Raw genomic sequence first — 15,051 nt, 5'->3', positions numbered from 1 at the left:
ATGCACACACACACACAGGCCACCTATATACATCACATACACACATGCATGCCACCCACATACACCACAGACATACACACATGTACACAAACATGCCACCTACATATGCCACAGACATGCACACATACACATGCCACAGACACACACATGCATATATGCATGACACCTAGATATAACACAGACATACACACATGTATAGTGACACACAGACGCAGGCCACAGATACATGCACACCACAGACACACACATGCACACACACATGTCACAGACACGCACACACATGCATGCCACATACATGCAAAATAGAAACACACATGCCACAGACACGCATGCATGTCACAGATATACACACACACCACATACACATGCCATAGATATACACACATCCACACACATGCCACCTACATATACCACAGGCATACACATATATATGCCACAGACGTACACACATGCACACACCCATGCCACCTATATACACCACATACATACACATGCCACAGACACACATGCATGCCACATACATACATACCACACACACATGCCACACACAATGCACACATGCATGCTGCCCCCACATATATACACACCACATACATGCATGCGCACACATGTGTCACCTACATACACCACAGAAATACACACATACCACAAACATGCACATGCATGCACATGCCACAGACATACACACATACACACATGCCACCAACATACACCACATATACACACATACACATGCCACATAAATGCATGGACACATACATGCCACACACACACACCACAGAAATACACACACACCACAAAATACACACACATGCACATGCCACAGACACACACACATGCACACATACATGCCACCAACATACACCACAGGCATACATGCATGCCACACACACCACATACACACATACACATGCCATACACATACACAAATGCACAACCCATGCCACCTATATACACCACACACACACACACATGCCACAGACACACATGCATGCCACAGATACACACACACCACACACATATACACACATGTCACACACATACACACATGCATGCCATACACACACCACATATACACACATACACATGCCACACACATGCATGAGCACACACATGCCACCTACACACACCACAGAAATACACACATGCCACAAACCTACACACATATGCACATGCCACAGATATACACACATTCACACACACATGCCACCACTATATACCCTAGGCATACACGCATGCCACACACACCACAGACACACACATACAATATACATACATACCCACACCACATGCAAATACACCACAGACACACATGCACATACACATGCCACCTACATACAACACAGACATATGCATATATGCCACAGGCATACACACATACACATGCATATGCTATCTACATACACCACAGACATACACACACATTCCACAGACGTACACCACAGACACACACATGCCACAGACACACACATGTCACATACACACATACCACACACATACATACACATACTGCAAACATACACACATTCCACACACCACATACATGCACACGCCACACACATACATGCATCACACATATACATACATGCCACACACACACATATACATATCATGGAGACACATACATGTCACACACGCACTACATAGACATACACCACAAACATTACACACACATGCCACAGACATACACACACCACAAACTGACACACACATGCCACAGACATACACACATGCACACATGCATGCCATGGACATGAACACCTGCCACAGACATACACACACATGCCACAGATATACACACACACCACAGACATATACCACAGATATACACACATACCACAGACATACACACACATGCCACAAATGTGTGCACACAACACACACCACAGATATACATGTGCACACACATACATACACATGTGCACAATGCACTCATGCACACACACAATTCATGTATGACCCTTTGAAGGGTTGCTGCTGATCTCTGTGGTGGGGCTGCAGTCACACCACCCAATGCCCATGAATGAGGCTGGCTGGTGGGGACGTGGCTCTTCCAGCCCCACGTGAGTCCAAGGGCCACTCCTTCTGCTCCTGCTGGTGGTTCTTCCCAGACTTGGGAAGTTTCCTCTCACACATGCATGGATCAGTACTTGGCCCAAGATGGGGTTCCCCTGCAGATCTCTGGGTCCTCTCTCGGCACAACCCTCTGCTGTCTGACATGCAGCCCTGCCATCATGGGTTGCCTGGTTTCCCTGACTCCCAGCTGTGCCTCTTCACTGAGGGAGGCCACCAATTCATGTATGCCCACACAGATGTGCACCCACACACATGTGCATGCACACAAACATGCACATGAACACACATACACCTGCTCAAGGCTGCCTAGGGCATGGGTCTAACCTAGTCTGGCTTGGAGGAAGGAAGAAATCGTACCTCAGGCTGCTCGTCCTGGGGGCCCCAGGACATGTCCTATAGCCACTGCAGCTGTGGGAGCCCCACACAGCCCCTCACCCAGAGCACCAGTCACTGGCTGGCATGGAGCAGCTCCTGGGGGAACTGGCCCACCTGCTCTCTTGGAGCCCCATGCCCTCGGCGACTCTCAGAGGCAGGGGCAGGGGTCCTGTGTGCCATCGCTGACGTGGGCCCCATTGTACTGGGAACTCACATTGTGACCGCCACAGCTCAGCTGGGCTGGGTGTGCCTGGCTCTGCCTCTGTGAGTGTGACAAGTCAAGCTGTGGCCCCAGCACACAGCCCCAACTCACCTGGTACTACAGACATCTTCCTCTCTTTGCCTTTAGCCTTGGACTTCCCCGACTCTGGGATGAACGTGGGGGCCTGTATTCTGAAATTCAGAGGTGTGTACCCAGGCTTTTAAAGCAGATCCAGGTCACGAGTATGCCTCCGGAAACTGACAAGCACCCCGCCAAGGGCTCATGCTCCATTGGGAGGCCTTGTGCCAAGTGAAGAACCAGGAACAGTGGCTGATCCATGTTTCCTACCACAGAGACCTGGTGCCCTTGATGTCCCACCCATCCCACACCTGGGTCAGACCCAGAGAAGGAGGGGGCGCCCCCCAAGGACAGGCTCTAACCAGAACGGAGCCTGATTTCAGCAGAGACAGTGAAAGGTGTATAAGATGGTGTCATGACATCAAAACCGGAGACAGTGTCTCTGCAAGTCCGTATCACCAGCTCAGAGGGAGACAGGGCCCTGCCTTCTTACAGCCTCCTGCCTGGCCCAAGGGCCCTACCCAGTCAGCTGCTCCACTCTGCCAGGCTAACGGCCCCCTGGGAAGTCCCACCCTGGTCCCATGGGCTTGGCAGGCATGTGTGCTGATGCAGATTCGACATGGAGGGGCGCTGAGGGGCACCTGGCTTCCGGACATGCCATCAGCGGGAACAGTGGCTTCAGGTACTCCTCCAAGGGGTTCAGGACATTGTTAAATCTTCGGAGGTAATTTTCGTCCTCCTGAGTTTGAGTGGTCTCCGACACCTGTGTCTACCCCAGCAGCACCCGGTCAGAAAGCCTCTAAGGTCCAGCTCACAGCAGGGGGTGAGGCTCCAGAAAAGGGCTGGCCCGGACCTCCCACCTAGGGACATGAGCCCCGGAGTGCAGGGGCCACCCATCTTCCATGGGCCCGCTGCTGGCCTCTCAGGGCAGGGTCCCTCAGGCCACCCTGCTCAGCTGCCTGTCCCCAGGTGTCTGTCTGCCAATCTGGGCCAGATGTGGTGCAGGGACTGGAGAGATGGGCCTTACCACCCTGCCCTGTGGCTGCAGGCGACTCACCGAGCCAGCAAGCAAGGTTGTGTCCTCACTGTAGGACTCCACCAGGGGTTGTCCCTGGAACTGTTGCATGTTGGCCAGCAGGTGTGTGAGGGTGCTGGGGTCCACGGCCACCCGTGCCACCTTGCAGCAGCCTTCAGGGGGGAAGACACAGGGTCTGCAGCAGCCGCAGCCCTGCCCTCCAGCCGAGGGTCAGTGCCAGGCATGCAGGAGAGCAAATGTTGATGTTGGGTGTGAGGTGAGCGAACGCTGGGAGTCTGTGTGAGGGGAGTGGACTCTATGAAGTCCGCATGTGAGAGGGACAGACGCCTTGAGGGCCGTGCACTGGAGACGAAGGGCTTCCCTGCTCTGGTGTTCACAACTGGACCGCTCACGGAGGGTGACTCCCTGGAAGGACACCCTGCAGGCCCAGCCCATCACAGTGGGAGGGGCCTCAGCAGTTCCTGGGGCCAGTGGTATGGCTGGGCGGAGAGGGAAACGAGGGCGAGCAGGCCACAGTCTGCTTCAAACACCACGGGGCATGTCCCACTGCAGGAGCAGAGGGTGCCACAGGGGCTCCTCCCAGCCCCCACTCTTGCTGAAGGGGCTCTGGAACCCGGGATGGCCTCCCCACGTGTCCAGTGTCCGTGGTCAGATGCCTAGAAAGGCTGCTCTGGGAAGAGAGGCCACCCGTGCTGGCAGAGAGGCTCTAGAGACAAAAGAGGGCCAGATCCCACAGACAGCCCCTGTGCCCGGCTGTCTGGAAGGACCGAAGTCCAGCTCCACATCTCGGGGTCACCTGCAGCAGTGGGGGACACATTCGGGGTCCAGGGCTCACAGGGCGGCTCTCAGGCTGCAAAGTAGATGTGGTCTCGAGCCAGGGGGCCCATTTTACCGAGTGCTAAGCTGAACCAGGGAGGGAGGGGCAAGGCAGGGGTGAGGGGAGCAGCAGGGCAGCTCCCTCGAAATAGCACTGAGGACACGGCGTCTCCACGGCATGGCAAAGGGTGCGCCACCATGGGCCCCCACCCCCGATATGGTCTGAGGAGTCATTGGTCCCTCTTCTGGCCACAGGAGGAAGAAAGGCTGGTACAGGCTGGTGGCTGGGAAGAGCCCGCTGTGACCCAGAGAGCTGCCCTGACTCGACCTCCTGCTGACTGCCCGTCCACAGGGTGAGATGGACAGAGGGAGCTGTGGACAGCCCTGTCCCATGGCCGCTCGAGGCTGGGACTCAAGGGCAGCGTGACATTTGTGCCCTGAAACTCTGGAGGTGGCATGGCGGTGGTGTCCACACAGAGGCTCAGTGACCTTGTCTGGAGGAGGGACTCACCGCCATTCGGGAACAGCTTCCCTTTGGGGGCTGGAACAAGCTTGGGCCTCTCATACACGGCACCATAGAGACGGGACCTGTGGGAGGTGGAGGGGGGCACAGCCTGTCCCATGCACAACACCTCAGAGTAGGTGCAAGGGTGCCCCACACAAGTCTCCCCTTGGGGCTTGGGCCCCTGGATGTCCAGCCAGGCCACAGGCCAAGTCAAAGCAGTGACTGGTAGTGACCACAGCTCTGACACCACAGCCATCTATTCAACAGCGAGAGAGGTAAAGGCAGCTTCCTGTTAACCTCAGAGCCTCAGTCCCAACCCCAAGAGCCCTATGCTGGAGACAAGGAGGCTGGGGACCACCCCCCAAGCCCTCATCCTACCAAGGCCTCCCTGTGGTCAGCAGGGGCTGTGGGGAGAGGAGAGGAACCCTGCCCCACACTTCATCTCAGATGGGAGCTGCGCCCACCCGCCCACCATCCACTGGAGGTGGGCACCTGCTGGGGGTGGGCAGCCTGGCGGGGGTGGGCCGCCTGATGGGGGTGGGCAGCCTGGTAGGGGTGGGCCATCTGGTGGGGGTAGGCAGCCTGGCGAGGTTGGGCATCTGCTGGGGGGGCCGCCTGGAGGGGTGGGCTCCTCAGGACAGCCCCCCCAGACTGTATGCAGAGGACAGGTGGGGGCGGGGCCCTGCACAGGAGCACGGAGCTCACCTGTCTCGTGAATGGTGCAGAAAGATGAGCCGGAAAGAGGGAGGAATCTCATTCAGAAGGTTGAAATGCTGTTCGGTGACCCAGAGATTCTGCCAGGCCTGTGTTGCCATTGATGGAACAATGGGCACATTGGACCAGGGGCATGGCCCACAGCACTTCTTTCACGGCTTTTCAGAGATGTGGGCAGAGCCCTGGGTCTCAATGTTCAGGACTGTGGGCCCTGACCCTGGGGTGGGGTGATCTTCAGACTTTAATTTTTCCTAGCTCAGGGCTGGGGTGGGTGTGGAACGCTGCTGGAAGCCCCTGCAGGATATTCAGCTGCCACAAGAGGGTGACAGCTGCACTCGAGTCACACACACACACACATGAATACACATGCACACAGACACGCATGCACACAGACACATGTGCACATGCAGATATATGCACACACATGCAAATGTGAGCGCACACATGCACACATGAAGACACATACACAGACACATGCAGACACATGCACAAGACAAACATGCACACATAGACACGTGCACACAGAGACACATATGCACACATGCAGATACACATGCACATGCAGACACACATGCACCCATGTGTACACGTAGACACACATGTGAACACAGGCATACATGCACACAGACACAGCACTCACACATGACACATGCACACAGACACATGTGCACACAGACACGTGGACACACGCAGATACACATGCACTTGCACACACATGCATGCAGAGACATACATGCACACAGACACAGCACTCACACATGACACATGCACACAGACACATGTGCACACAGACACGTGGACACATGCAGATACACATGCACTTGCACACACATGCATGCAGAGACATACATGCACACATGTGTGCAGACACAGTATGCACACATGTAGACACATGCACACAGACACATGCACACATAGACACATGTGCACACACATGCACAAGCCGCACGTGCCCAGATACACACATACACACACATGCACACATGCAGACACACATGCATAGACACATGTGCACATGAAGACACACATGCTGACATATGCATATGCAGATACCTGTGCACATGCAGGCACAGTACACACAGATACATGTGCACACATGAAGACACTCATGCACATGCAAATATGTATGCACACAAGTGCCTATACCAAATGTGTATACACTGACAATGTGCACACACAGATGCACACGCATGCATGCACTCATCTACATACAAACATGTTTGTACATACACACATACATGCTTACATGCATACAGACACACATGCAGCCTATGCTGCCATGAAATCGTGTGTGCATGTACATGCATACACACGTGTATATGTATATGCAACACACGCACATAACAACACATGTACACATGTGAACACATGCAACTGAACACATGCAAACACATTTGCATGCAGAGGTACACATGCATGCAGTCTTCAGCATCAGGCCTGGGCTGAGCATGTATGACTGCTAACGGACACGCCCCACAGCCCTGTGAGGTGGGCCGTCCCGTTCCTACCCTCAGGAACCTGAAGCCTCGGGAGGCGAAGCTACCACTGCAGCACCTTCCCCTCCGCAGCTGGAGGGTGGGAGCTGGCTGGGGCTGCACGCTGCCTCTTAGGGCCTCACGCTGGTGAGAAAGCTGGTGCGTGTGTGGGAGCGAGTGGCGGGCGGCTGTCCCCTGCGGCCCTCACCTTGGAGGTGGCAGCCAGTCTCTGCTGCACACCGGTGGACAGGCTGGCGGCCGCCTTGCCCTGGCTCTTCAGCCGGTGCTGCAGCTGCAGCAGGGCCGCAAGCTGTGAGCTGCTGGTGTTGGCTGCGGCGGCCAGCAGGACGTCCCGCATCGCCTCGGAGGCCACGCAGCTCTGCGAGAGAGCAGCCGGGGGCTCCCTGGGCACGGGGACGGGACCACACAGGGGCCGCCCAGGCACAGGCACGGCACCGCACAGGGGCTGTCCAGACGCTGGGGTCTCAGTAAAGGGACTCGAGGACACGGGTTTGGCCGGCTTGTGCTGTCTGGGGGACTGCAGCAGGACCCACGGTGCGGCAGGGCTTTGCCGGCTGGGACCTGGGGCACCCTCAGGGGACACAGATGGGCCCGTGCAGTCTCCACAGGTCCCTGGGTGGCGGGGGGGGGACGACTCTGGGGCCCCTCCTCCCGGCTGAGTGAGTGCTCTCGGAGTGTACCTGAGACAGCGCCAGGAACAGGAGGGTGGTGGTGGGGTCCAGGGTGCCCACACACTCCACCATCTCTAGGCTGGTGGCCGCCGCCACATCTAGGATCCCAGCACCCAGTGCGGCCTGCAGGCCCTGCAACAGTACCTCGGACGCCTGGGCCTGGTACCGCTGCGCCAGCACCATCCTCTTCTGCGGGGGTGGGCCGGGGGCAGACGGGTCAGGTCGGGCGGGCTCGAGCAGACCAGGGGGGCTGGACGGGGCGAGTACCTTCAGCTCGGCGCCTTTCCTGCTGTGCCCCTCGGGCAGCGTCCTGAAGGCCGGCAGCTCCCTGCTGGGCTCCTCCCCGTGCCCCTCATCCCCCTCAACGTCTGGACACTTGGGGCTGCTCAGGTTGGCCTCCACCTAGAGAACCAGGCAGAAGGGCGGCCTCAGGCTCCTGCTACCTCGAGGATGCTCCCTCCTGGGCATCCATGGTCCACGTGGTTGTGGGGCTGTGCACAGAGGCCACGGCCCTGCCTCCCACCTCTCGTGCCGAGGTCCCCTGGGCCAGTGCCCCAGTCTGATTTAACCTCACAACGTGGGGTGGAGGGGGATGCCCTGGAAGTTCTGTGAGGAGGTGCAGCCGCCCCTGACCACCGCATCCCTGCGTCCTGCTGGGCCCTTCCCTGTGCACAGCAGCACCCCCGCCCAGAGCCTGACTCGGCACAGCGAGCCTCTTGCTGCCTTTGTGGTCCTGATCCCTGGACGGGTGAGCCCAGGCCCCACCTCATCCAACGGCACCCCCTCCCCATCCACTCGGCCTGCCACAAAGAGCCCTGACTTTGCTCGAACTGCCTAGCCAGCAGCCTTCTGTCTGGCCTGCTGCCCATCACACACGCTCACCCTGAGGGTGCAGGTCCCAGGCTGGGAGCCCCCAAGCCCCCAACACTCATTGCCATGTGGGGAACATGCTCGGCTGACCTCAGAACATGGGGAGCTGAGCCCCACCGACCACCAGAGCCGCCTGATGGCTGCAGCCCACGGGCTCTGCATCACTGAGGGGCACTGCCGCCCCTGGAGGGCCCAGTGGGTAGGTTGACTCCTGGGGGTGCCCTGCTGGGGTGAGTGGGGGGGTGGCCTCGAGGCCTTCGGTCTGGCTTCGTGGGGCTCTAGGGTACATGGGCTCCTCCCACCCTGTTGGCCATTAGAATCACCTCAAAGTCCAGCCCCACTCCAGGCCGGGGACCCAGAAGCACCCAGGGCAGAAACACAGGTGAGGGCAGTGGGGTCAGGAGACTTGAGGCCTGGGGGCTGGGACCTGGCACAAGGGTCCCTGCCATCTGCTGACCTCATGGGCAGCCCCTCTTTTCTTCCAACGCTCCTCCAGCACTGCTGCCCTGACTGTGTCTCACCTGTTCTCTTCCTCCCTCAGGCCACGCCCCTTCTAGGTGGTGACAAACCCGCTCCCCGCTCCAGTCCTGTCTGGAGGTCAGCGGTGTTCTAAATGCAGTTCCCAGAGAGCACCTGCTGGACATACCCTAATGTGGCAGAATGGATGCCGGGTCCCCCACTGAGACGAGGTCCGAGGCCCAAACTGAGCTGGGCAGGGCTTGTACCAGGAGGCTCTCACCCCAGTAGAAAGTGGGGCACACAGGCAGGGCACGTACCAGGAGGCTCTCACCCCAGTGGAAGGTGGGGCGCACGGGGTTTGAGTTCACGGCCAGCAGGTGCAGGGCCTTCCCGGCCAGGCCTAGCATTCGAGCTCGGGTCCCAGCACAGCCGGTGCACAGAGGCTGCAAGCTGCCCAGCTGGGCCAGCGTGATGTGGGCCAGGGTCCGCTTCAGCGTGAACCATTTCTTCAAGAACACAAACCATGCCACTGTCACCACTGTGATGGGACAAGACACGCCACCCCCAAGGATAGCAGTCAGCATCCCCTGAGCGCCACCCCGGAGGCAGGTCCTGGTGGCTTCAAGACACACCCTCTGCTCTGCAGGGAGCCTGCCCCAGGGATCTCCAGGTGCTGGGCAGTCCATTAAGGCTTTGGGTAAACCTGGCCTTCGACTGATTTGTTCAGGGATGGACATGACTCACCAAGGTCAATTTCAGGGCTGTCTGGTCAATTTAAATCTATGTCATGTCACCCTGATTCACAAGTCACAAAATCTAAGAAAATGTCTAAGATGGAAGAATAGGAGCCTTTAAAACAAATGATATTTTGCAGATTCGTCTTGTTTTAAAAAAATAAAAAACCCAAATTGTGATTCACCGTCACTGAGCTCTTTAATGTAGCACCCTAACGAGCCAAAGCACAACTGTGACTCCCAAGGAAAGTCATAAATGCCTCCCGGGAAACATTGCTCAACAAGACCTCTGTTTTATTAGCCAATTAAGTCCCCTCCAATGATCAGCTAGAAAGACAGACGGGCTCATAAACTCTCCATGGCAACAATAAATTGTCCTGTTCTAGGATGCCTTTCCCAGCAGGCCTGGAAGCCCCTGGTGGCAGGGACACACCTGTGGTCAAGGGCCTCAGGGGACACACAGTGGAACTAAGGGCTCCCATACTCGCAGTGTTAACCCTCGCCCTGCCAGGCGCCTTGTGAAGGGATCCCCTCCTGGGGAGGAGAGCTGCCTGTGAGCTTGGCTGTGACGCTGTCTCCCGATTGGCCTCTCCTGGGAGATCTAACCAAGAGTGGCAATGATAATCACCAGGCCCACGCAGCTGTAGTCCCTCGTGTCCTGCAGGTACTCTTGGAGCAATTTACCCATCGAGCCCTGCTCCAAGTGCTGCTCCAGGGTCTCCTCCCAGAGAAGCTGAAGCATGTCCAGAGATACTTCTGCGAGGTGGAGCTTGAGGGTGGCCAGCCTCCTCATCAAGGGGGTGTTCACATTCTGCGGATGAGATGGGGGGGGGGGTCTGGTGAGAGCCGAGTCTTAAAGCAGCTTCGCTGAGGTCCAGTCAACACATGAGGAACACATGGAGCACAGAATGTGGTGGCCTCAACACATGTCCACACCCATGACTCCGTCACCACGTCACCCCGACCTTCTCTCGTGTCCCTTTGTAGGCCCTCCCTCCTCCTCTGCCAGCACCTCGCCCGCCACAGGCAGCTGCTGAGCCGTCCTCTGGAGCTACAGCTGCAAACCCATCTTGCTTGCCTTTCCTAGCTCTTTGTACGCATGGAATCAGAGACTACGTCACCCTCGGTCTGGCTTAGGGAGCTCTGGTGGTGCAGTGGTGAAAGCAATGGGCTGCAAACCAAAAGGTTGGAGGTTTCAAGCCCCCAGTCACTCTTCAGAAGAAAGATGAGGCAGTCCGTTTCCGTGAAGACTGGCAGCCTTGGAAACACTGTGGGCAGTTCCACTCTGTCCTCTAGGGGCGCTGTGAGTCAGAATCAACTCCAGGCAGTGGGTGTGGTTTGTTGTTGTTTTGTGGCTCAGTTCACTCGGTAAAATTATTTCCAGGTTCATCCATGTTGCTCCCATTCATCCCTCATCACTGAGTAGTGTCCACTGTATGGATGGACCAGTTCCTTTATCCATCCACCTGCTGTTTCTAGCTTTGTGCTTTACAATAGAGCTACCAGGAACATTCATGTACAAGTCTTTGTGTGGACATGTTTTCTCACCTCTCTTGGGTAAAGACCTAGCAGTGGAAGGGCTGGGTCATACAGTAGGTATACATTTAACTTTTAAAGGAACATCCACTGTTTAAACAAAATGTGTATCAACTTTTGAGTGTACAACAAAGCTGCTTTATAGAATTGTACCCAAATCACAACAAATAATTTAAAAAGAAAGAAACCACCACTGTTTTCCAAAGTGGGTGCCCCATTTTACATTCTGCCCACAGAGAATGAGAGTCCCAGCCTCTCCACAGCCTCGCCATCACTGGGCGTGGCCAGTCTCTGAACGCCTCTCTTTTACCAGATGTGTGAGGTTTCTTGTGAGGGTTACTCCTGTCCTTTCCCTGGTGACAAATGATGCTTATGACCCCTTCAGGGGCTCATCTGCCATCCAAGCATTTTCTTTGGAGAAAGGTCTGCTCAAATATATTGACCATGTTTACTGGGTTGCTTGCTTCCTTAAACTTTGAAAGTTCTTTCCATATTCTGGACACAAGGCCTTTATCAGATACATGATTTTTAAATGTTTTCTTCCAATATATGGCTTGTCCTTTTATTTTCTTAACAATGTTGTGTGAAGAGCCAAAGTCCACTTTATCGATTTGTTTTCCAATGGATCACACTTTGTGTGTCATGGCCAAGAAATATTTGCCAAACCCAAGGTTGCAGACAGATTTTCTTCTAAAAGTTTTATAGGTCCTTGATCCATTTGGAGTCTCTCTCTCTCTTTTTTTTTTTTTTACATATGATATGAGACATGTTTTGAAGGCCAGGTTTTGCATATTTCCAGTTGTTCCAGCATCATTTGAAGATTTCCAGTTGTTCCAGCATGATTTGAAGATTTCCAGTTGTTCCAGCATGATTTGAAGAAAGGGCTCTGCTTTGTCCCTGTGTTGCTTTTGCATCTTTGTTGAAAATCAGCTGTGCATGTATGTTTGTCTGTATGTTTTCCATTCTGTCCCACTGCTATTTGTCTACTTTGACATTAACTCCAGACTTTCTTCATTCCTGTAGTTTTAGAAGTCTTAAAATTGGATAGTACTTGACCTCCAACTTTCTTCTTTATTTTTCTTCCCCAAGTTGTGTTCATTATTCTAGGTCCTTTGCATTTCAATATTAATTTTAAAATTATTTTGTCAATTTCTACTTTTAAAAGTCTTCTGTAATATTAATAAGATTGTATTGAATCTATAGATAATTTACAGTGAACTGACATCTTAACAATAGTGAATCATCTGATCCATGAACATGGTACTCCTCTCCATTTTTTTAGGTCTTCTTTAATTTCTTTCTGCAATAAGTTTATAGTTCTCAGGGTACATGTTTTCACATCTTTTGTTGAATTTCATATTTTATGCTATTATAAATGGCATTATTTTTAAATTTTAATATTTGATTTCTTGTTCATAGGATATAAAAGTACAATTGATATTTGTATATTGTTCTTGTATCCTGCATCCTTATTAAATGCATTGGCACTAGCAGCTTTTATGTTTTTGGTAGAGTCCATAGGATTTTCTATATAGATGATTATGCTGTCTGAGAATAAAGACAGTTTTACATCTTCCTTTCCAATCTGGGTGCTGTTCTGGTTACCTAGTGCTGCTCTGACAAGAATATACCAGAAATGGGATGGCCTTAACAAACAGGAGTTTATTATTTCATAGTTTGGAGGCTTTAAGTCCAACTTCAAAGTGCCAGGCTCTAGGAGCTGTGTAAAAGGGCCTTAACCTTGAGCTTCAGCTCTGCCTCTTGCTCCTGGCCCACTGCAGCCAGAGGCACCTCTTCACTGAGGCAGCTCCTGGCTGCTGAGGCTAGCAAACCCAAGGGTGACAAATAAATTGGCACAGTCCTGATGTTACCAAACCACATGGCAGGCCATTAATTCAAGTCCACTGTAAGTCCCAGTGTTGTCAGAGCATGGCAGGCTGCTGAACAATGACATGGCTACATGCAGGGTTCAAACATGCCATAAACTAGAAAGCATCCTCGAGGCTTCTCCTTATGTACAGGAAGCAGACCACATCCCAAAGGCAGCTGCTCAGCTGCTTGTGGTAGATCCCACCATGGAGTTGATCGCCAGTCTCATCACAGGGAATAACTACCACCAGCTGCCCAGCCACTCAACCAGGCCCAGCTAAGCTGACATACAAATTTAATTACCACAGTGCTTTTATTTTTCTCACTAGTATTGGTTAGAACTTCTAGTACAATGACAAATAGAAGTGGTGAGAGGGCACATCTTTATCTCATTCATAATTTGATGGGAAATCATTCTATTTGTGACCATTCAGTATGATGCTAGCTCTAGTTTTCTCAGTTCCCTTCTACAAACAGTTCACTAAAGTGGTTTTTGTTGTTTTTAATCAGGAATGAATGTTGAGTTCTGTCAAATGATCATATGTTTTTTATTTATTTTTTAAATATATGGTGAGCTAAATTGATTGAATGCTGAACTATTACTGGGATAAGCCCAACTTGGTCATGGTGTATTATCCATTTTATATGCTGTTGGATTTAATTTGCTAAACTTTTGTTTAGAAACTTCGCATCTATATTCATGAAAATCCTGGCCTGTAGCTTTTGGGTGTTTTCTTTTCTGGGAGTTAATGTCATTGTTTTCTTTGGCATCAGAGTAATGCTAACCTCATAACCAAATGGGATATATTCCCTCTTTTCCAATTTTCTAGAAGAGTTTGCATAGAATTGGTATTATTTCTTTCTTAGCTGGTAGAAGTCACTAGTAAGGCCATCTGGGCTTGATGCTTTCTTTGTGGGAATGCTTTAACTATACATTCCACTTCTTTGATAGTGATGGGGCTATTTGGGTTATCTGTTTGAGTGGGCTTTGGCAGTTTGTGTCTAAGACTTTTCCATTTCATCTGTGCTGTTGAGTATATATTCATGAAGTTGCTCATGTGTCCCCTTGCTGTCCTTTGAAAAGCCATAGGCTCTACAGTAATATCACATCTCTTGTTCCTAATACTGGCTATTTATGTGCTCTCTCTTTTTTTTCCAATCAGTCCAAGTAGAAGTTAACTGACTCTACTGCTCTCCTCAAAGGACCAGATTTTGGATTTATTATTTTTTCTATCTCATTGATTTCCACCATGACCTTCAATTTCTTTTCTTTTACTTATTTTGGGTTTAATTTGCTCTTTTTCTTAGGGTAGCAGGTGAGGACATTGATTTGAGATCTCTCTCCTTTATCTAATAGAGGTGTTTACTGCTATATATTTCCCTTGAAGGACTGTGTTAGCAACATCTTAAATACATAGATGTAATTTCAAGAGTTCCGGTAAGATGGCAGAATAGGCAGACAGACTGCACAGACCCTCTTCAACAAAGAAAAGGGGAACCAATTAACACAGATACAGAAGATAATCCTGGAGCCCTTCTTCTTTCTTCTTCTTCTTCTTTCTTCTTCTTCTTCTTTCTTCTTCTTCTTCTTTCTTCTTCTTCTTCTTTCTTCTT

General features: G+C 52.4%; 1 protein-coding gene across 1 annotated transcript in view; it reads right to left on the bottom strand.

The window, feature by feature from the left end:
• Positions 1-15,051, bottom strand: part of CFAP46 (cilia and flagella associated protein 46) — a 110,433-nt gene that overhangs the window by 8,323 nt on the left and 87,059 nt on the right. The window contains exons 37-46 of the mRNA XM_007936879.1: positions 10,661-10,843; positions 9,616-9,804; positions 8,237-8,371; positions 7,979-8,158; positions 7,486-7,656; positions 5,794-5,891; positions 5,095-5,171; positions 3,789-3,919; positions 3,373-3,494; positions 2,750-2,844 (exon numbers count right to left, since the gene is read on the bottom strand). Coding sequence (XP_007935070.1) covers positions 2,750-2,844; positions 3,373-3,494; positions 3,789-3,919; positions 5,095-5,171; positions 5,794-5,891; positions 7,486-7,656; positions 7,979-8,158; positions 8,237-8,371; positions 9,616-9,804; positions 10,661-10,843 — 1,381 coding nt within the window. The remainder of the gene's footprint in view (positions 1-2,749; positions 2,845-3,372; positions 3,495-3,788; positions 3,920-5,094; positions 5,172-5,793; positions 5,892-7,485; positions 7,657-7,978; positions 8,159-8,236; positions 8,372-9,615; positions 9,805-10,660; positions 10,844-15,051) is intronic.

Source organism: Orycteropus afer, unplaced genomic scaffold (genome assembly GCF_000298275.1).
Source record: "Orycteropus afer afer isolate SDZICR_OR568_19922 unplaced genomic scaffold, OryAfe1.0 scaffold00038, whole genome shotgun sequence".
Lineage (NCBI taxonomy): Eukaryota > Metazoa > Chordata > Mammalia > Tubulidentata > Orycteropodidae > Orycteropus > Orycteropus afer.
Note: the sequence above shows the minus strand (reverse complement) of the source record. Positions and strands in the feature narration are given on the sequence as shown.